Source organism: Leopardus geoffroyi, chromosome C1 (genome assembly GCF_018350155.1).
Source record: "Leopardus geoffroyi isolate Oge1 chromosome C1, O.geoffroyi_Oge1_pat1.0, whole genome shotgun sequence".
NCBI lineage: Eukaryota > Metazoa > Chordata > Mammalia > Carnivora > Felidae > Leopardus > Leopardus geoffroyi.
The window spans coordinates 182,416,577-182,439,171 of NC_059328.1; the positions used below are offsets into that span (position 1 = coordinate 182,416,577).

Genomic DNA, 22,595 nt, shown 5'->3' on the forward strand with positions numbered 1-22,595 from the left:
TGGTGGTGGTGGTGGTGTCTCTCTGTTTAAAATGGCCCCTACGCCTAGTGTCCAGGTGCTATCTAGTGTTCCTAAGTGCAAGAAGGCTGTGATAGGCATTAGGGAGAAAATAACCGGAGACTTTGTTCAGGCATCAGTCAGTGTTGTTGTTCGTGAGTTCCATGTTAATGAATCAACCGTATATATTAAACAAGCATTTTTAAACAAATGCAAAACAATGTCATGTCTTGATCAGTTAAAAATGTGATCAGAGGATCATTAGAAACTTAACTTTGTATTTCTCCTAGGAGCTATGGTTTCACATTCACTAATTCAGTGTTGGTAGGGACTTTATAAAATGTAATTACTATAAATGAGAATTGACTGTGTGTGTGTGTGTGTGTGTGTGTGTGTGTGTGTGTGTAAAATAGTGCTCCCCCCCAATATTAGAATATCAAGTACTAACCACAGGCACTGTATCATAAAGAATTTTGGGATGGGATTCTGCAAGTTTCTTGATCTTTCTATTCCAGGAAGCTCCATCCAGAAATAATCCATAAATGAAAACACCTAAATATAAAAGAAGCAGGTTAATACAGCTGTTTAAATGTGCATATTGATTAACTTGAATCTGAAATTCCTATTAGTGTGTACTCTGCAGATGATACTAGGGCAGCACCCTAAGGCTTGTTCTAAAGTAAAAGCAATATTCTGAGTGCTTTGTCTTAACATCCATATTCTAAGAATATATTTTGCCTAGTTAATTCAATAGTAAGATAAGATGTGGAGGATAAAACAAAAGGAATTTTATTTAAAGAAAAATTTTTTTAACGTTTATTTTTGAGAGAGACAAAGCACGAGCAGGGGAGGGGTAGAGAGAGAGAGGGAGACACAGAATCTGAAATAGGCTTCAGGCTCTGAGCTGTCAGCACAGAACCCGACGCGGGGCTCGAACCCATGAACTGTGAGATCGTGACCTGAGTCAAAATCAAGAGTCAGAACCTTGGGGCACCTGGGTGGCTCAGTCGGTTAAGCGTCCAACTTCGGCTCAGGTCACGATCTCGCGGTCCGTGAGTTCGAGCCCCACGTCAGGCTCTGGGCTCAGAGCCTGGAGCCTGCTTCCAATTCTGTGTCTCCCTCTCTCTCTGCCCCTCCCCCGTTCATGCTGTGTCTCTCTCTGTCTCAAAAATAAAATAAACGTTAAAAAAAAAAAAAAAAAAAAAAGAGAACCTTAACCGACTGAGCCACCCAGGTGTCCCCATCAAATTTATACTGTCAATTGGCCAGTGATTATAATGTTAGAGGCCATGAAATCTGCAAGAAAAGCTCACTGTAATTGTAGGGATCCAATGGCTTCTAGGCAGCACCTGAGCAAAATACTCTTGCACAGACCTCTAATATCAGGAAAGTTATTTTCTCCTTTCCTTCTAGGATTTATTCTCATTCCCAGACCTCTCCTTAGTATGTATGAGAGAACACATGGAGAGGAGTTCCCTCTAAAATGTAACGTACACTAACGAAAGAGCACAAATGAGGAAATCACTGAAACTCTGATCAATTGTCAGACTGTCCTTTTGGTGTAAAACCTCAGGATTTGAATATAGGTATATACACATGGAAACACTCATTATAATGGTTGCACAGATGGGAAGGAAGCAACGTGGCACCTAGAGAGACTGAGGTCTTTGTTCCTAATTTTTGTGTGTGACCTTGAGCAACTCATTTAACTTTAGACCTGTTTAGTCATCTGAGAACAACTGCAAAACATTTGTAAAACAATAATCCCTACTTTAACACCTCTACAAGGTAGACAGAATCAAATCAGTTAATGTTGGTGAAAGCACTTTGTAAAATAGTATATAAAAGTCCACTTGGACCGTGTTGTCCAACAGGACTTTTTGTAATGATAGAAGTATTCTCTGTGTTTCCAATATGGTAGCCACTGACTATTAAACACCTGAAACATGGCTAATGTGACTGAGGGACTGAATTTTCATTTTAATTACAGTTTAATTTTTAAAGCCACATGTGGATAATCCAGTGATGGCTATTGGGGTGGGGGGAGACTTTTTCCTCTCTAGGTTTTAACTGATGGAAAGAATGGTTGGAATAAAAGATCAGTTTTATTAACTGACACAGCACTTGTCCAGTAACATTTCAAGTTTTACTTGGTAAACCTGAATTGCAAAATGCATCTTGAGCCTGCAGTAACATGGAGGGTAGACCTGCCTGAGGGAGAGACAGATCACTCTGCAAGCCTATCCTATATATTAATCTTTCCAGCCAGATCTAAGTCCTGCAGGACAACCACAATACTAGATGGGAATAGCAGGGCTTGGGTGGCTCAGTTGGCTAAGCTTTAACTTCAGCTCAGGTCATGATCTCGCGGTTGGTGAGTTTGAGCCCCACATAGGTCTCGGCTGACAGCTCAGAGCCTGGATCCTGCTTCGGATTCTATATCTCCCTCTCTCTCTGCCTGTCCCCTGCTCACACTCCCAAAAATAAACATTTAAAAAAGAGAAATGAACAATTAAGCTAAAAATTACTTTAAAAAAAATACTAGATGGGAATAGGGAAATAGAGGAGACTAAAAAACAGGTCCAAGACCTGTTTTAACACCCTGCCCCACTGACATGTAAGCATAGCCCAGGAATTCTCTGGTTTTAACCAATTAGGTGATCTGTTCCTCGCTTGGGAAACAAAGATAATGTCAGAGCAAAAGAGTTCATTTCAACACCTAAGAAAAGTGGTAATAAGGATAAAATTTTCTCCAACCCAGTAACAATTTTATAGGAAATGTGATGGGGATATTCAAACGCATTTTTATTTCTCATAGCCAATACAGGCTGCATGGAAGACACAAGATCTGAAAGGATAGACGGGTATTAACTGGGTCCTGATTCAGAGCCGCTCCTACCCTGTGAGTCACACCTTTTGCCATCCATGAGATGTGGTCATCACACAGAGTCAGGTCTGGCTTCTTCAGCCCTTCTCTTCAGGATTATCTGCCTCCCTTCCTGCTATGTAATGCCCTTCGCTGGTGAGTCCCCCATTAGGACTAGTAATTCAAAGAAGAGGAATCTTAGCAAGGACAGCTGGAAAGTAAGATTCCAAATCTATGTGGATTTACAGTGGCTTTGTGGCCACTTTATGAATCCCTTTAAGAGTGTCCTTTTTCATTATGTTTAATTTAATCACAGGTAAATAGGCTCACTTCTTTGTGAGCCCCAGAATGCAGGGATGGGCGCACACTTAAGTGTGTATAAAAAAGACAGGCTGGTGGAGTGGTAAAGATAAAGAAACTGGGAAAAAATTAGCCCAAGCTTTTCTCAAATGGGCTCTGGGATCCTCCCATGAGCATCCCATGGGAAAGTTGTTCCCTGGGAAAAGTCTAGTGCTCCAAATCATTCCATGGAATCTTATTTTTGTTTTGGTAATTAGGTTGGAAGGAAAAAGCCAGGAATGACAAAAAGGCTAAATTGTGGATATCTGTGTTTATTGGTAAAAATGTGTGTTTGTGCAAAATAATAAAATGCGTGATTTAGTGAATATCTACTAGCTATTATAAATTAAACCTTGGCTGATACTTTAGTATTCAGTAAAATGGTTTAACTGATGACTATTCTTTACTGCATGATCTTGGACATGAAATAGTCCTTATTTAAGTTGTACTTTATGCTTGCTCCACTGTTTTCAAGATAAGTTTGGATTTTAATGCATTTAATAAAAGCAGTTGTGAGTTAAATTAGTAAGTCACTGTAAAAAGAAATACCAACTACCTTGTAAAATGTCTAAGTTCAGTGTATAATGATTGGCAATTCAGTAGTTTGATCTTAAATATTAACTAGTTTATAAACTGCAGGCAGTGCTTTTAGAAATTCGATTCTTTAGCTGAGTTCAAAAACCTCTAACTCTGAGGGACACCAATACTGCCTAGCCTTCAATCCAAATGCCATCTTCCCTGCCTTTTATCATAATGATGAGGAGGATTTAGGGGAAAAAAAACCAAAACATTGCATCTGAATTAAATACTTAGGAATCAATCATAGATTCTTCAAGGAACTTTCCTTGAGAAATGTAATGATGTTTTCAAACTTTTACTTCTACAAAAATATTCAGCAGGCCTTAGAGAAAGCTAGCTAAGCATAAGAGTCAGCCTGCAGTTTGCTTAACTCTGCCCATTGCTAGCCGTGAGACGTTGGGCAAGTTACTTAACTTTCCTGAGCCTTAGTTTTGGCTGAGTGTAATGGGGATAATAGCAATATCTATTAATAACCTAGGGTTATTGTGAAGAGCTGGGCAGTTTCTGGCACCTATCAGTGGTACAGAGCAACTCTATACCCTTCCTTTGATTTGCTTTTACCCAGTTTAAACTCCTTTATCCCCCCCTTCCTACTTAATTTGAACAAAATTATCCTTCACAGTATATTGCTCATCTATATTTTGACTTTTATTAGGGTGCAGGAACTCAAACGTCTATTTAAAAAAAATTTTTTTAACGTTTATTTATTTTTGAGACAGAGAGAGACAGAGCATGAATGGGGGAGGGTCAGAGAGAGGGAGACACAGAATCCGAAACAGGCTCCAGGCTCTGAGCTGTCAGCACAGAGCCCGACGCGGGGCTCGAACTCATGGACCGCGAGATCGTGACCTGAGCCGAAGTCGGCCGCTCAACCGACTGAGCCACCCAGGCGCCCCTCAAACGTCTATTTATTGACATCTTTTACAGCATGTAATATAGCGAGCTGTACAGGGAATGTATTTTTTTTAAAAGGCTTATATAATTAAAGGAACAATAAACTAGGCAGAAGGTTGTTAAATACTCTTCAGGCATTTAATATGCCCATTCTGTGTGTGTTAGGAATAAAAGTATGAGAAGGATTAAGTCCTTAGAAACTCTAATTTTTAGAGGAGAAAAAGCTAGCAAGGAAGCATGAATGTGTCCAGTGAGAAAAGGAAAATCGGGGGAAACAAAGGGAGAAGGACGTCTCTTAGAAAGAGAAAGTTGTCAACTTGTAAGGACTGTTAAGAGTTTAAGATGAAGACTGGTTTCATTTCATGGGATATGTCAATATGGAAGTCATTACTAACTCTGAAAAGATCATCAGTTGATTGGAGGAGATGAAAGGTAGGTGGAAAATAGGAAGTGAGAATCCGGAGAGGGTATGTAAAGACAATTCTTTGGAGAAATTTGCTTTAAAGGGAGTAGAGACATGGGACAGTAACTGAGGGGATGTGGATGTTAAGACACTTGGAATTCTTTGTTGATGTGTTGTTTTTTTAAGTTTCATTTAAGTTATCTCTACACCCTGTGTGGGCCTCAAACTCATGACCCCGAGATCAAGAGTTGCGCGCTCCGCTCTCCCAACTGGTGCCCTGTTGATTTGTTTTTAAGATGACAGATTGTGAAGAATGTTGCAAGTTCACACGAATTTCTTTGCCTCAACTATTTGAGAGTAAATTACATACACAATGATTAAAATGTTAATAGCCGAGCAAAGTAAGCAAGAATGTTAAGCCTTTGTTCAGTACCTAGATATAAACTAACTCATTCTGTCACTGCACTTACCATCTTCTGGAGCATGCTTATACTCTTTGTCTTCCATCACTTCATAGTCAAACCCAAGAAGATCAATGGGGATGGTGTGTTTCCTGGCATAGTTCTGCTGGGCACCAGTCAGGAAGGCTTGTGTGAAGAAGAAGCCAGAAAGCCAGAAGACTGGAGGAGGGCCAACCTCATACCATTGCTACAGTGTCAAAGCACAAGTGTTCTCAGGCTAGAGCCTTTCAACTTCAAATACAACACTGCTTAATAAAATTTACTCCCCAATGCTCCCCCTTATTATCTTTTAGGTAGATTAATAAATGAGCTAACACTTTGAGGAATAAAAAGCTATACTGTCAAGGTTTTAAAAAGATACTTATTCAGTGTTTGTTCTGACTTCAATTTCATATCCATTGCACCAGCTAGAGGATCACAGTGTGGGTAAAGGCGAAAGTAAATGTCTTTATACATGTTCAGTGATTCCTTCCAAAAACTCCATACAATAACGAATATCTAGTATATGTTGCACATATAACATGTTACATAGTTGAATAGAAGAGATCCATATAACATCTGGTAATGTTTTTTCCACTTTTCCTCTCTAGTCATTAGTGTCTAGCAGATTATTCCTTTGGATGTTTTCCCACCTACTTTACCAAAATACAATGAAATCCAACACATGGAAACACATTATTATACAAGGAACTTCCAAAAGAAACAGGGTAGTGAGTGCTTAAGATTTTTATAAATATCAAGATATTTACTCTGTTTATATCATATCTTTTTTTAAAATATCATATCTTAATAAGCTAATTGAGTACTGACTTTAACTAAACAGTAAGTTATAGAAGTCTAATGAATTTCAAGAACTTTTCCTCGTTAGAGTCCAAGGTAGATCCTTCATCTTTCAAGAACAATCGTAATGTTTTAGTATCAACTCTAGTATAACAGAAGACCTGTGTTATGGAAGGGAAATTTAACCATTTTACCCCTGCAGAAATTTCCTCATAGGCAGTTTTTGATGCATTATGTACAGCATCTAGGACATTAATCAATACTTCTAGTGAATATAATTGTTAATAAGAAGATAGTGAAGCACCAATATTATCAGATAATTAGGAGGCAGTCTTCTGCCCACTCAACATTTCCAAGGCAGTTAGCCATTAAGATTATTATTGTCTTGGGCTGAACCAGCAGTCTAGTGATTTCATGACCTGGAAGAATGCTGGACAAGGAAGAGATCAGGCTTCTTGCTAGTAGCTTCTCTGGCTTTCAAAGGTGCTCTGTTCTAGAAATCTATTTTAATGCTTAGTATTTAAGGGAAAAATAAACATAGCCAGTTGTTTTCCCTCTTCAAGTGTCACTGATTTGAATGTGTAAGTTTATTGAGCATGAACACCTACTTTCAGAGATTCTACTTCCAACATTAGTATTTTGACAGTGAATGGAACAGTTACATAAATTATATGCAATACTGAGTAATGGTCATTAGTGCCTGAGATGCACAGAAAACTAGAGTAATTAATACTCCTGGCATTAGGGATCCTGATGAAGAAAATGAAAGCAAAAGAAACAATGTATGATCATTTAGATGAACTCACCTGCAAGAATTTTAGTCTCGCAAGGAAGTCATTTACATAGCTCCCAAGTGGTTTAAGGCTTGGGTATGATTTACCCATCCACATTCCTGGAATTTTGACATTCAGAATACTGCTAACCACTTCTTCAAGATCTGTAGACATTACTACAAGCCCCTGAAACACATTTAGCCTTGGTTAAAATGATAGCATTGCTTTTGGACAATCTCTTCTTCAATGCCTTTTTCATAATTCGCCTGTGTTTACAATTGTGATTAGTTGAGTCACATAAGCAGAAACTGAGGAATATGTTCTTTTACTGCCAGTAAGTCATGCAGTCACTACTGAGTTATTCCTTACGAAAACATTGACAATTTTAACTTTAATCAAGTTTTCTTATTGAAGTATAATTGACATATAACCTGGTACAGTTGACCATTGAACAACATGGGTTGGAACTGTGTGGGTCCTCATGGATTTTTTTCCAATAAATGTATTGAGAAACTTTTGGAGATTTGTAACAATTGGAGAAAACTCACAGATGAACCAATTAGCCTAAAAATACTGAAAAATTTTAGAGAAAGGTGTTGTAAGAATACAGTATATAATACATATACAATTGTAAGTTAATTGACTATACAACGGCTAAGGCTTCTAGTCATCAGTTGGCTATTAGTAGTTAAGTTTTTGAGAAGTCAGGAGTTATGATGATTTTAATATTTGTATATATTGTAAAATTATATATTGTAAAATGATTATAATAAATCTAACATGTCCTCATACAGTTTTTTTTCTTGTGATGAGAACTTTTAAGATTCACTCTCAGCAACTTTCAAATTTGCAATACAGTATTGTTAACTGTATTAATAGTCATTATGCTGTACATTGCATCCCCATGACTTTCATTTTATAACTGGAAGTTTGTACCTTTTGACCTCCTTCACTCTTTTGCCCACCCTGGAAAGTCTTAATACTTAGCAACTCACTAGCTATTAAATCACAGCCTAACTTTGACTTACTTTACTACCCTATTAACTGGACAACTAAGGGGCACCTGGGTGGCTCGGTTGGTTGAGTCAGCGTCCAACTGGCTCAGGTCATGATCTCACAGCTCTTGAGTTCGAGCCCCGTGTCGGCGTCTGTGCTGACAGCCTGGAGCCTGGCTTCAGATTCTGTGTCTCCTTCTTTCTCTGCCCCTCCCCTCCTCATGCTGTGTCTTTCTCTCCCTCAAAAATAAATAAATGTTAAATGGACAACTAATACATCTCTATCTTGCCTTCTTAAAAGACTAGTGATTAAAATAAAATTAGAGGGGCGCCTGGGTGGCGCAGTCGGTTAAGCTTCCGACTTCAGCCAGGTCACGATCTCGCGGTCCGTGAGTTCAAGCCCCGCGTCAGGCTCTGGGCTGATGGCTCAGAGCCTGGAGCCTGTTTCCGATTCTGTGTCTCCCTCTCTCTCTGCCCCTCCCCCGTTCATGCTCTGTCTCTCCCTGTCCCAAAAATAAATAAACGTTGAAAAAAAAAATAATAAAAAATAAAATAAAATTAGAAAAATCTTATGAAATACTTGGAAAAGTTAAAATATCCTGGATTCTAATTGTGAAGTCTAATTGATCTTATCCCATTTTGTTACTTAAGTAAACTCTATGCCCAACATGGGGCTTGAACTCACATCCCCAAGATCAAGAGTGGCATGTCCTACCAACTAAGCCAGCCAGGCACCCCAATCTTATCCCATTTTGTTATTTATTTATTTAACGTTTATTCATTTTTGAGACAGAGAGAGACAGAGCATGAATGGGGGAAGGTCAGAGAGGGAGGGAGACAGAATCTGAAACAGCCTCCAGGCTCTGAGCTGTCAGCACAGAGCCCGACGCAGGGCTCGAACTCACGGACCACGAGATCATGACCTGAGCCGAAGTCGGACGCCCAACTGACTGAGCCACCCAGGCTCCCCAATCATCCCATTTTGAATCACCGATGGGCAGATGTTAAAACTTCAAAATTGAAAATTTTCAAAAATTTGAATTTCAAAATTTTCAATTGAAATTGAAATTGAAAATTTTCAAAAATTTGAATTTCAAAATTTTCAATTGAAATTGAAATTCAATTGAAATTGAAAATTTTCACAATTGAAAATTATTGCCTCATTGATCTTGCAATTGGGCCAGTTGCCATCATCATTTCTCTTTTTTCTATAGGTGATAATTTTACTCCCAACTAACATGGAGAAGATTTTAGAGTAAATCTAATGGGTTCAACACCCACATTTCATTTGTCTCCTTCCCAAACCCACTAAAATAACAGTAAAAGGATTTATTTTTTAAGGGCATAAGCCCACAAGTACAAAAAAAAAACAGGGAAAGACAAAACGACAACACAGTTTTGGGAGCTAGATAGCATATGGACTGTTGGTAGATGATGTAGAAGTCAGGAGAAAACATGATCTTACATTAGCAAAGGAGAAAACTAAGAATCAACTAGATATTACTGCAGAATACCCAAAACTATTTGGAGTTGATGGGCCTAAATGAAAGTGAGAAGTTGCAGGTGGTACTAAATGAACAGGGTTATTGAAATCTGGCTTAGAAAACAGATTCCTGGGACTTCTTTCACAAATCTGCACATTGCCTACCTTGAAACAGGTAATGAAATGCTCATTCAAGGAAAGGAAAATGAAGAAATCCCTGGAGGGATGCCAGGCTCAGTTGGAGTCACATTACCATCCTGACGTTGGGAATTAAGTGAATGCATGTACATTGAGATGCTGAGATTCCTGAGGCCTCTTTCCCCTTTCCCCCAGAATACTGGAGACCAGGACTTTCTCTCCCAGGTAGGATATAGGAAGAACCAGGTCAAGGAGAAGGACATGATACTGAATGTTTGGCTTCTTAGCCAAACAGCGCAGTTAGATTAAACTACAGCCAGCCTGGTAGACTCCTCTTTCAGTAATAACTCACATTCAAGCACTTTTCTTCTCCCATGCTACTATTAGAACCAAACTCAGCTGGACTAGTTCAGTAGCATAATTGTTCTCTGCCTGCATTCTTGTTCCCCTGCAGTCCTTCCTGCAGTGGTCAGAGTGAACTTTTAAAAATGTAAAACAGATCATTTCACTTCATTGCGTAAAGCCCTCTGAAGACCTCTCCTTACTTTTACACTTTAGAATAAAATTCATGATCTTAACCATGGCCAACAAGGCCATCAGGAGTCTGTGGCTTCCTCTCTCTGTCCTACCATTTTCCTCATGCTCTCTCCACGAGCCTACCCTACTGTGTTCCCAGACCATGCCAAGCTTGTTCTCATGGCCTTTGCACTTGTTATATCCTCTGCCCAAATGTTCTGTGGTTTGCCCTTAAGGTCAGGCCTCTGCTCAAGGGTCAGCTCCCCAGAGGAGCCTGACTCAAAATGACAGAATTTCCCACCCATCACTCTCTATTCTCTTATCCTTTATTGTTTCCATGGAACTTACCACTTAATGAAATTATACATTTGTTTTTAAATTTTTGTCTCCCTTATAAAAACTTAAGCTCTATGAAGGCAACAGCTTTGTCTTTCTTACTCCTTAACACTTTTTCTTAGCATGTATCCTATCTAGCAAATTATGCTAACATACTCCATACTTGATTTCCCAGTCATTAACTGTCCCCCCCAGAATTCTATCTGCCCTTCAAAGGCAAGGATTTTGCTTCTATCCCCAGAATGAAGGATAGTGCTTGCATAGAATCTCTCCCCAATAAATATTTGCTGAGTAAAATGATCAGTTTATTGCCGTGACTTTTCTTTGGTATATTTCCCCTTACCTTGATTGCCTTTTGAATGTTAATGCATGATTCCCTTATGGTCTGCAACAACTTATTGAAACGCCCCATCTCTTGGACAAGTACAGTGTTCATGCTCTGAGTGTAAGTTGTCGGGTATCTCCTCATTGCAGCCTCAACATCAAAGTTGTTGGGAAGTTTACCCAAGATATCACCAGCAACCTCACTTACTACTTCATCTGATGATTTTGCCCCGGCATCTGCTGAACGAGACTGTCAAGAATTCAAATGAAAAGTCAGAAATCCTCATAAAGGTCTAGGAATTGCTGTATAAGAAAACTCCTAAGGTAAATTTTGTAAGAATGAGTACCACTCTATTCTACCGATGATTCTTCTCCACACAAGATTGATTCAAGTGATGGAAATAGGCATGGGGGCAGAGATTCAGGAGAAAACCATTGTTAGGGAGGAGGAAGAAAAGAGCACCGACAGTGTTTACAGGCCAAAGAGGGTCTGCAGGAAGCAAATATGTGGCACATTGTGCTGTCTGGGTTGAGGGGGAGGAGTGGGTGCTGTGGGTAGAGGGAGCAAAAGCATTTAAGTTGGTGGGGTGGTGGAGGGACAATGGTCATTAAAACCCAGAGGAAGGAAGTCTGATCTTGCTTTGAGAAAGCTTGCCACAAAATATATTTGCCAATAACTCTGGTGCCTACTGGTTGCCAAAAGCAGAGATATAGTTTTGTCCTTGAACCAGGAGGGCAAAGAAAATAAGCTCGTCTTCTCTAAGCAGTTGGAAGAGTTATAGAGAAAGGCAGACTTTAGTGATTCGCATTGGAAGGAAGGAAGGGGAATTTCAATTTTTATTTTTTATGTTCATAGTGGCAGGGTGTAAATGAATCTATATTTTCTGGAAAAATCATTTAAATCCTCAGAATAAATGAATGTGTGTGCACACGCACGCAGGCTGAGAGAAAACAAGCACAATTAGAATACAAATGAACATATCTCCTATTTTTCCAGCCCTAGGAAATTTTGTGCAGTCTTACGTTCAGATTTGGTGTTTCCTGGTTTCTTTACTGAAACTTAGGCGTAAGCACAAGAACTCTGCAAAAGTAACAATTCCCAACTCTGACATTTCTTGTTCTAAGTTTATGTATTCTGTAATGTGGCACACCCCATCAACTTTAAATAAAGCCAAAAGACACAATAAATGTCCTGTTTTCAGACTACTGTGTATCACGTGTGTCTAATATTCCTAAAGACCTACTTATTCATGTCTGTACATATACTTTTGTACTCAGGCAGTGACTTTTACTGGTATTATAACATGTAAAAATGGGCATAAAAACAGTCTCTTTCCTTTTTGCTTGTTAGAAAATGTGATCTTACAGTAGATCAGACCTAGGAGTTCCATGGACTTTTCCATCAAGGATAGCACACCATTTTATCCTGCTAATCTTCTAGTTTGTTTGTTTGTTTGTTTGTTTGTTTGTTTGTTTCCCCAGCATCTCTTATTATCTGCCCTTCTAGGTCCTACCCATCTTTAGAAGCTAGAAAGAAGAAAGCTCTGTGATTCAGAACACAGATTCTGGAGCCAAACTAGTGGGAGTCAGACTGTTTGGCTTTGATTCCTGGCTTGAAATTGTACTGGCTGACCTTAAGCAAGCTACTTAATCATTCTGTATCTGTTTTCTAGCTGTAAAGCGGGAGTAGTTACCCCTTACTTCACACGATTGCTGTACGTATTACACTGTTATACATGAAGCACTGAGAACTATTACCATTATCACTCTGACATTCCATAAAAGTAAAAAAGATCAGCTAGAATTTCAGTTAGTGGGATAATTCACTTGACCGAATAAGCATTCTTATTAAAATTTTACTCAATCACTAAGGGAACTCTGGTCGTTTGGACTCATTTGCTTTCAAAAATCAAAAAACAAACAACTGAGCACTTCTTCTGAGGGACAAAAAAATACAAGAGAAGATCTCTTAATAGAAGAGCAAGATTAAATACTTTGCATTCAAATATACGGACTTGTGCCCATGGCATGCTGAATTCTATTGCCTTAGATTACTCTCTGACATGCCCTTACATTTACATCTCACAAATGGAGTTGTGTGTCTATGGCGTGTCAACTGTATCCTCCTCCCCAACCTTTTTATACATTTTATCCTTACTATTCCAATTCCATTCTTCATTCTTTTTTTAAAGTAGCATACAATTCCTTTTTATGTTTATTTATTTTTGAGAGAGACTGAGAGAGAGAGAGTGCGTGCGCCCACGGAGGAGGGGCAGAGAGAGAGGGGGACAGAGGATCTGAAGGGGGTTCTGTACTGACAGCAGAGAGCCCGATGTGGAGCTTGATCTCATGAAACATGAGATCGTGACCTGAGCTGAAGTCGGACACTTAACTGAGCCACCCAGGCATCCCACAATTGTATTCTTTAAATAGTATGTAGGGGGGCGCCTGGGTGGCTCAGTCGGTTAAGCGTCCGACTTTGGCTCAGGTCATGATCTCACGGCCTGTGAGTTCGAGCCCCGCGTCGGGCTCTGTGCTGACAGCTCAGAGCCTGGAGCCTGTTTCGGATTCTGTGTCTCCCTCTCTCTCTGCCCCTCCCCCATTCATGCTCTGTCTCTCTCTGTCTCAAAAGTAAAATAAACGTTAAAAAAAAAAAAAAAACCTTAAATAGTATGTAGGGGTGCCTCGGTGGCTCCATCAGTAAAGCATTGGACTCTTGATGTAGGCTCAGGTCATGATGTCACGGTGGTGAGACTGAGCCTAAGCGTGGAGCCTCCTTGGGATTCTCTCTCTCCATGTCTCTCTGCTCCTCCCTTGCTCCCACATGTCCCTCTCAAAACAAATAAACTTTAAAAGTAAATAAATAAATAAATAAATAAATAAATAAATAAATAAATGTTATGTAATCTGATAAACTGATGTAAAGGAAACTGTTTCTATGTAAACTAGGCTAAATGTTCTGGAATATTTGAAAAAGATAAGTCATTTTAAAAGCTGCTGTTGATTTAATAACAGACCAGAAAACGGGCAAAATTCTAGATGAATTCCAGCATCAAACTGCTTCCCAAGTATCTTTGATATTCTTCCACTTTAAAGGAATTAAATAGGGACATAAGATATAACGCACTTGGACATGATTTATGCAAGAAAGGCAAAATGGAACTCCTAGCAGCTGAATGGTACTCAAAGATTCTTTCCAAATCAAACATGGATGAAAAAAAAAAGCCATATGTTCATGTACTTGCTGTTTAAGTTCATATTTAAGGTACACAGGGATTTTTTTTCTTTTCCTTAAAATGGTTCTCACTTTAACAGATGGCACATGTGCTTGGCCAGCATCCTTTCTAGCCTCAGAAGCCAGTTCCTGTACCGATCACATACCTGTGTGAGAAGAATGTTATCAAATAGCAGTTGAGTTTCTGATTGATCTTTAGTGATATCTGCATTGGCATTCATCCCAAAGATTTCTGGTGCAGGGTTCAGCGGCAGAGTCTTTGTGTATTCGATGTAGCTTTTGTGCTGCAAAGATGAATAACCAAGAGTCAGGAGGCTAGAAATCAATTATCCTGTAGAACTTTCTCAGTGAAAGAGATAATTTTCAATACTCAAGTTATTAAGTGGATGAGCCTGTGAAACTGGACACCGAATGCTTTTATTTTCTTTCAACCTGGGGCAAAGTTAAAAAAAAAAAAAAAAAGGACACATTTAGGGAGAAAAAGAAAATGTTCTGTACAATTGGAATGGATTTTAAAATGGAGAGAGGAATATCTTGGCCATCTCATTTAGAAAACCTTCTGGAGAAATTTTTCTATACCACATTTGATGATGATTGTTCTTAATTTACTACAATATTTTCTTCCTCTTTATTCTGATTTTTCTGTTTACTCTTGTGATAAATCCATGTAATTCAAAAAGTAAAAATTACCCAAATTTTTATTATACTGACAAAGTCGCCATTAACGTATCATTTTATGTACACGCACACGTTTTACATTTTATTTACATGGACTTCTGTCAAAATTGCATACCTTTCTTTATGCTCATATAACCATACAAACACTCATATACATATATGGTGGGTGCAGGTGGGGGATTGGTCACTGATGGTTTTTTGAAACGGGTCATGTTACATATACCTGACTTTATCTTGCCTTTTTCTCACTTGACAACTCATCACTGGAGATCTTGATACTCATGGCCCCACACGTGTTGACTTGCTCCACTCACTTAGTGACCTAAGCTCTGGGACTGATTTTCTCTTCATCCCTATTGACATTTGCTCTCAGCTACCATTAATCCGAATGGATGTTAGGGTTATGGTATGTACCTCTGTTGCATGTGGTCATATGTTTAGTTTTCAATATGTATCATTTTGACTTTTAGGAATAAAATGAGAACCAATGCAATTGTCCTGGCAGTCCCTAGAAGTCTAGGGACTTCTATCTATCACTTCTAGTCTAAAACTGTGTGATACACATCTTCCACTAGGCAGGCCTGGAAAAAAGAGGAGAAGGAAATGGACTCTTGCAGAAGCTGGTTGTATGACTCTCTTCCCCTTTCTACCTGTGTGGCCTTGAGCAAGTCTTTCAACTTTAGTGAACCTGCTTTCTTATTTGTACAAAGGACAGAATAAGAATAGCAATGTTAATTCAGTGCTCTAGTGAGATAAATACCTGTACAGCATTGTAAATAATTAAGCATGATCTAAATATTAACTATTATTAATATTATTTTATTTGTTTTTTGAATGTTTATTGATTTTTGAGAGAGACAGACAGAGTGTGAGCAGGGGAGGGGCAGAGAGAAAGGAAGACAGAATCCGGAACAGGCTCCAGGCTCTGAGCTGTCAGCACAGAGCCAGACGCGGGGCTCGAACTCACAAACCATGAGATCATGACCTGAGCCGACGTTGGCCGTTCAACCAACTGAGCCACCCAGGCGCCCCTGCTTTTAATTTTCTTGAAGGTCGTACTTACATCACCAGAGGGAGGGACGAAATAGATGCCACTTGAGTCGAATTTATAGTCTGGATTTTGAACTAATTCTGTGCTGAAGAATTTGTTTAGAATGCTACGCAGCGTGCGCCGGTCCCAGTCGTCGGTCACCCTGCCTCCGTAATTGCATTCCCCGGTCATGTACCGCAGAGCGTCATAAGGCAGTTCCTAGAATCGAGAGTTGAAGTCACTCAACAGCTAAGAGTTCTCAGCAGCAGGTTAAGCAGAGCTGTGGTTCCTGTTTGCACATGTTATTAAATGAAACTGCTTACAAAAATTTGTATTAAATACAATCTCCCTTTATATACTTCTCTGCTAATTGTTGCAATTTCCTCCAGGGTCTTTGTCACCTTGTGTGGCTTGTCAGTTTCATTCAGTCAATGCCGAAAACAGAATTCATCTAGTAACTTGTGCACTCACTCACTCAACCAACACTAGTGGACCACCTACTACATGCCAGACACAAAAGAAGACCATAATCCCATCCTTGAGAATTTTGCATTGCTGAGTGACATTCAAAACAAATCCAATATAATTCAGAGATGATCAGTGTTAACTTCCTTCACCACTTTTTCAGATCCCTGCATACTTTGCCAATTGGAATCACTGTAGAAACAATTTTGCGTATAATTTTCCACCACATCTCCTGTTACGAGATACTTTTTACCATTTCATGAAGTACTCTTAAAATATTTTAATAACTATCTTTTATAGGGAACATTTCAGTTACTCCTAATTTTCTGTTTTCTGTTTCGTTAAATATACTTTTCTTAAAATTTTTAATGATTCTTAAATCTAGATTCTTGAAAAGGAAATTACTCTATCAAAGGTAGGGAGCTGATAAAAGGCAATTGATTAATGTCACCAAACTGCTTTTCTGAAAGGCTGCAGCAATCATGGGAATCAGTTTAAAAATTTTTGCTAATGGTTGCCCAAAGATAATTAATATTGTGTTAATTTGTATTTCTAGAATACCAGTGAAATTCGTCATTTTTTCCTGTTTAATAACATTTGTTCTGTGAACTAGCCTTCTACCCATTTTTTTCAGTTAAAGTTTTAATAGCTTTACTTGTATAAGCTGTTTTATAAGTTGTCCTTTTTAAACAAATTTGTGGAAATATTTTTTCCTTTTACTTTGTTTTTTCATAATATTCTCTGGTGTGAAGAATGTAAAAATGTTTATGAGTGCAAAAGTACTGATTGTTCATCTAGCAATTTCTTTTCTCCTCAGCATAAATACTTAGACATCCACCAGCAATATAGAGAATTCTATTTCTCACTGCTCTCAACAAAGCTGAGCATTATCATTTAGAAGAAAAAGTTGACATTAGACAATAACATTGTTTTTAGGTTATTTTTAAAATATACATATTTTTATTTCAAAATAATCTCTACACCCAACAAGGGGCTTGAATTTACAACCCCAAAACAAGAGTCTCATGCTCTACCAACTGAGCCAGCCAGTTTTTAAGTGCATTTTACTTTTTACTGTGATATAATTGACACAAACATCATATTAATTTGAAGTGTATAATGATTTGGTATTTGTATATATTGTGAAATGATCACCACAATGTCTATTTAACATGTCATTACACATGATTACACAGTTTTTTTTATAAGAACTTTTAAGATCTATTCTCAGCCGCTTTCAAATATGCAATACAGTATTATTAACTATAGTTACCACGCTGGACATTACATACATTAGGTTATATTTTTGACATTTACACTTTAAAAATATTTATTCAGCATTTGTATTTAGTTTGAGATAGGGAGGAGCAAAGAGAGAGGGAGAGAGATAATCTTATGAACCCGTGGGATCATGACCTGAGCCAAAATCAAAAGTTGGATGCTCAACTGACTGAGCCACCCAGGTGTCCCCCTACTCTGTTCTTCTTTGTGTTTTCCTCACTTGAATGATTATATTTATTATTATTATTATTATTATTATTATTATTATTGTTATTATAACTTCTTTACACAGATACTAAAACACTTGGTCAGATAAATTTTAGCTATCTCTTCAATTTTCTTTTCTTTTTCTTTTTAAGATGTTTAATTGTTTATGGTATTTTTGATATAGCAATGTGTTTTTTTGTTTATTCAATTTAAATTCTGGTTGGTTAACAAACAGTGCAATATTCGTTTCTGGAGTAGAATTCGGTGATTCATCACTTACATACAACACCCAGTGCTCATCACAAGTACCCTTCTTAGTACCCGTCACCCATCTAGCCTATGTCTCACCGATCTCCCCTCAGCAACCTTGAGGAACAGCAACCCTGTTTGTTCTCTATCACTAAGAGTCTCTTATGGTTTCTTTCCCTCTCTTCTTTTTGCACCCCCTTTCCATATGTTCATGTGTTTTGTTTCTTAAATTCCACATATGAGTGAAATCACATGGCATTTGTCTTTCTCTGACATATTTTGCTTAGTGTAATACACTCTATTTCTATCCACATCATTGGAAATGGCAAAATGTCATTCTTTTTGAAGGCTGAGTAATATTCCATTGCATATACAGACTTTTTTTTAAAATTTTTTAAATGTTTTAAAAATTTACATCCAAGTTAGTTAGTATATAGTACAATGATTTTAGAAGCAGATTCCAGTGATTCATCTCCAGTGTTTTCCAGGGTGGCTGCACCAATTTGGATTCCCACCAGCAGTGTGAAAGTGTTCCTCTTTCTCTGCATCCTCACCAACATCTGTTGTTTCCTGGGTGATTGATTTTAGCCATTTTGACTGGTGTGAAGTAGTATCTCATTGTGGATTTGATTTGTATTTCCCTGATGATGAGTGATGTTGAGCATTTTTTCATGTGTCTGTTGGCCATCTGGATGTCTTCTTTGGAAAAGTATCTATTCATGTCTTTTGCCCATTTCTTCACTGGATTATTTGTTTTTTGGGTGTTGAGTTTGATAAGTTCTTCATAGATTTTGGATACTAACCCTTTATCTGATATGACATTTGCAAGTATCTTCTCCCATTCTGTTGGTTGCCTTTTAGTTTTGCTGATTGTATCCTTCGCTGTGCAGCTTTTCATCTTGATGAGGTCCCAATAGTTCATTTTTGCTTTTGTTTCCCTTGCCTCCAGAGACGTGATGAGTAAGAAGTTGCTGTGGCTGAGGTCAAAGAGGTATTTGCCTGTTTTCTCTTCGAGGATTTTGATGGCTTCCTGTCTTAGGTTTAGGTCTTTCATCCATTCTATTTTTGTGTATGGTGTGTATTATGTGTATGGTCCAGGTTCAACCTTCTGCATGTTATTGTTCAATTTTCCCAATACCTTTGCTGAAGAGACTGTCTTTATTCCATTGGCTATTCTTTCCTGCTTTGTCAAAGACTAGTTGGCCGTATGTTTGTGGGCCATTTCTGGGTTCTCTATTCTGTTCCATTGATCTAAGTGTCTGTTTTTGTGCCATACTTTCTTGATGATTACGCTTTGTAACGTATCCTCAAATCTTCAAATTCAGGATTGTTTTGGGTATTCAGGGTCTTTTCTGGTTCCATACAAATTTTAGGATTATTTGTTCTAGCTTTGTGAAGAATGCTGGTGTCATTTTGATAGGGATTGCATTGAATATGTAGATTGCTTTGGGTAGTATCGGCATTTTAACAATATTTGTTCTTCTTATCCAGGAACATGGAATCTTTTTCCTTTTTTTTGTGTGTCTTCTTCAATTTCTTTCATAAGCTTTCTATTCTTTTCAGTGTATAGATTTTTCACAGTTAGGTTTATTCCTAGGTATTTTATGGTTTTTGGTGCAATCATAAATGGGATCGATTCCTTGATTTCTCTTTCTGCTGCTTCATTATAGTTGTATAGGAATGCAACCAATTTCTGTGCATAGATTTCATATCCTGTGACTTTGCTGAATTCATGGATCAGTTCTAGTTTTTTGGTAGAATCTTTTGAGTTTCCCATATAGAGTATTATATCATCTCTAAAGAGTGAAGGTTTAACATCTTCCTTGCCGATTTGGATGCCTTTCATTTCTTTGTGCTGTCTGATTGCTGAGGCTGGGACTTCCAATACTATGTTGAATAACAGTGGTGAGAGTGGAAATCCCTGTAATGTTCCTGACCTTAGGGGGAAAAGCTCTCAGTTTTTCCCCATTGAGGATGATACTAACGGTGGGTCTTTCATACATGGCTTTTATGATCTTGAGGTATGATATTTCTATCCCTACTTTCTTGAGGGATTTTATCAATAAACGATGCTGCCTTTTGTCAAATGCTTTCTCTGCATCTATTGAGAGGATCATGTGGTTCTTGTCCTTTCTTTTATTAATGTGATGTGTCACTTGGATTGATTTGCAGATATTGAACCCACCCTGAACCCCAGGTATACATCACACTAGATTGTGGTGAATAATTCTTTTAATGTATTGTTGGATATGCTTTGCTAGTATCTTGTTGAGAATTTTTGCATCCATGTTCATCAGGGAAATTGGTCTGTAGTTCTCTTTTCTATTGGGGTCTCTGGTTTTGTAATCAAGGTAATGCTGGCCTTGCCCTGTAGAATGAGTTTGGAAGTTTTCCTTCCATTGCTATCTTTTGTCACAGCTTCATAAGGATAGGTGTTAACTCTTCTTTAAATGTTTGGTAGAATTCCCTGGAAAGCCATCCAACCTTGGACTCTTTTATTTTGGGGGTGGGGTAGATTTTTGATTACTAATTCAATTTCTTTACTGGTTATGTGTCTGTTCAAATTTTCTGTTTCTTCCTGTTTGAGTTTTGGTAGTTTGTTTCTAGGAATTTGTCCATTTCTTCCAGATTGCCCAATTTATTGGCATGTAATTGCTCATAACATCTCTTATTACCATTTCTATTTCTGCAGTGTTGGTTGTGATCTTTCCTCTTTCATTCTTGATTTATTTGGGTCCTTTCCTTTTTCTTTTTGATCAAACTAACCAGGGGTTCATCAATTTTGTTAATTCTTTCGAAGAACTAGCCCCTGGTTTCATTGATCTGTTCTACCGTTTCGTTTTATTTTGTTTGTTTGTTTGTTTTTTTTTTGGTTTCTATAGCATTTATTTCTGCTGTAATCTTTATTATTTCCTGTCTTCTGCTTATTTTGGGTTTCATTTGCTGTTCTTTTTCCAGCTCTTTAAGGTATAAAGTTAAGTTGTGTATCTGAGACCTTTCTTCCTTTTTTAGGAAGGTCTGGATTGCTATATACTTCCCTCTTATGACTGCTTTTGGCTGCATCCCTGAGGTTTTGGGCTGTGGTGTTATCATTTTCATCGGTTTCCATGTACTTTTTAATTTCCTCTTTAACATCTTAGTTAACCCATTCATTCTTTAGGATTTTCTTTAATCTCCAAGTATTCGTTGTCTTTCCAAATTTTTCTTTTGGTTGATGTCGAGTTTCATAGTGTTGTGGTCTGAAACTATGCACGGTATGATCTCAATCTTTTTGTACTTGTGGAGGGCTGATTTGTGTCCCAGTATGTGATCTATTCTGGAGAATGCTCCATGTGCACTTGAGAAGAATGTATTCCATTGCTTTAGGATGAAATGTTCTGAATATATCTGTTAAGTCCATTTGGTCCAGTGTGTCATTCAAAGGCATTGTTTCCTTGTTTATTTTTTGTTTAGATGATGTGTCCACTACTGTAAGTGGGGTGTCAAAGTACCCTACTATTATGGTATTATTGTCAATGAGTTTCTTTATGTTTGTGATTATTAAGTCCCTGGCTGTCATTTCTTCCTGTTCTTTTTTGGGGGGGTGAATTGCTTCTTTTTTTCATTTTGGAGGCAGAGAAATAATAAAATTAAAAATTAGAAACAACACAAAAAATCGAATAATGAAAGCTAGATCCTAAGTGTGTTTTGGCCTGGTTGTTGAAACAAGCTTGATAGAATAGAGAAAAAAGGGAAAGAAAAGAAAAAAAAAAAAAAGAGAAAGAAAAAAGAAAAAAACAAGAAAACATTTAAAAATTTAAAAAATGTATACAATAGAATAAAATAAAATGAAGAAAGTAAAAATAGACTAAAAAACTTAGCAAAAAAATTAAAAAATATAGTAAAAAATTAAAAATATATATCTAAAAAGAGAAAATAAAAATAATTTTTCTGTATCCAAGAAATAGAGAAAAAAATGTTGAACCAGTGAACAGAATGAAATCTGAATGAAATTACATCCAGTTTCCCGTAGAAGTCAAATTATTAAGCACTTTATAGTCCATATACTAAGCAGGGGGAGAGACTTGTGGTCCTCTAGGGCTTAGTTGGCCCAGTTGGATGGGGCTTGGTGTAACAACTCTTGTTCTCCACCAGGTGGTGCTGCTTAGCTTACCGGGGCAGATCAGTGTATCTGCAGGCGGAGGAGAGGTGCAAATGGGGTCACCCAGCTTCCCAGTGTCCAGCATCAGAACTCTATGCTCTTACCGACCGGCCATCAGGCACCCCTCCTTTGTCTTCGCTTCTGTCCACTCCCCGCTTCTATACTGTCCATGACCAACCCGTCAGCTTGCCAGGTGGCACCTCTCCAAAATTTTGTCTTGACAGGGCTGTTTCCCCAAACCCCTCACTTCTGAGGGTCCTGCAGCGTGGGCCTGCTCCAACCCTCTGGCAGAGGGTCTTGCCGAGCAATGGCTGGGTGCTGGCTTGCCCCTGGGAATGCTCATGTGACTGTGCTGCTGCGGAGGCCCAGAGACTGTGTCCAGGTGCCAGCCTGTCCCAGAGAAAGTTCATGTGATTGTGTAGCAG

General features: G+C 38.2%; 1 protein-coding gene across 5 annotated transcripts in view; it reads right to left on the reverse strand.

The window, feature by feature from the left end:
* DNAH7 (dynein axonemal heavy chain 7) overlaps nt 1-22,595 on the reverse strand; it is a 277,543-nt gene that overhangs the window by 4,442 nt on the left and 250,506 nt on the right. For all 5 annotated transcript variants that reach the window (XM_045480573.1, XM_045480572.1, XM_045480576.1 and 2 more), the window contains 6 exons: nt 15,861-16,046; nt 14,266-14,403; nt 10,904-11,134; nt 7,126-7,278; nt 5,549-5,726; nt 446-549 (listed from right to left, as the gene is read on the reverse strand). In XM_045480573.1, the coding sequence (XP_045336529.1) occupies nt 446-549; nt 5,549-5,726; nt 7,126-7,278; nt 10,904-11,134; nt 14,266-14,403; nt 15,861-16,046 (990 nt within the window). The remainder of the gene's footprint in view (nt 1-445; nt 550-5,548; nt 5,727-7,125; nt 7,279-10,903; nt 11,135-14,265; nt 14,404-15,860; nt 16,047-22,595) is intronic.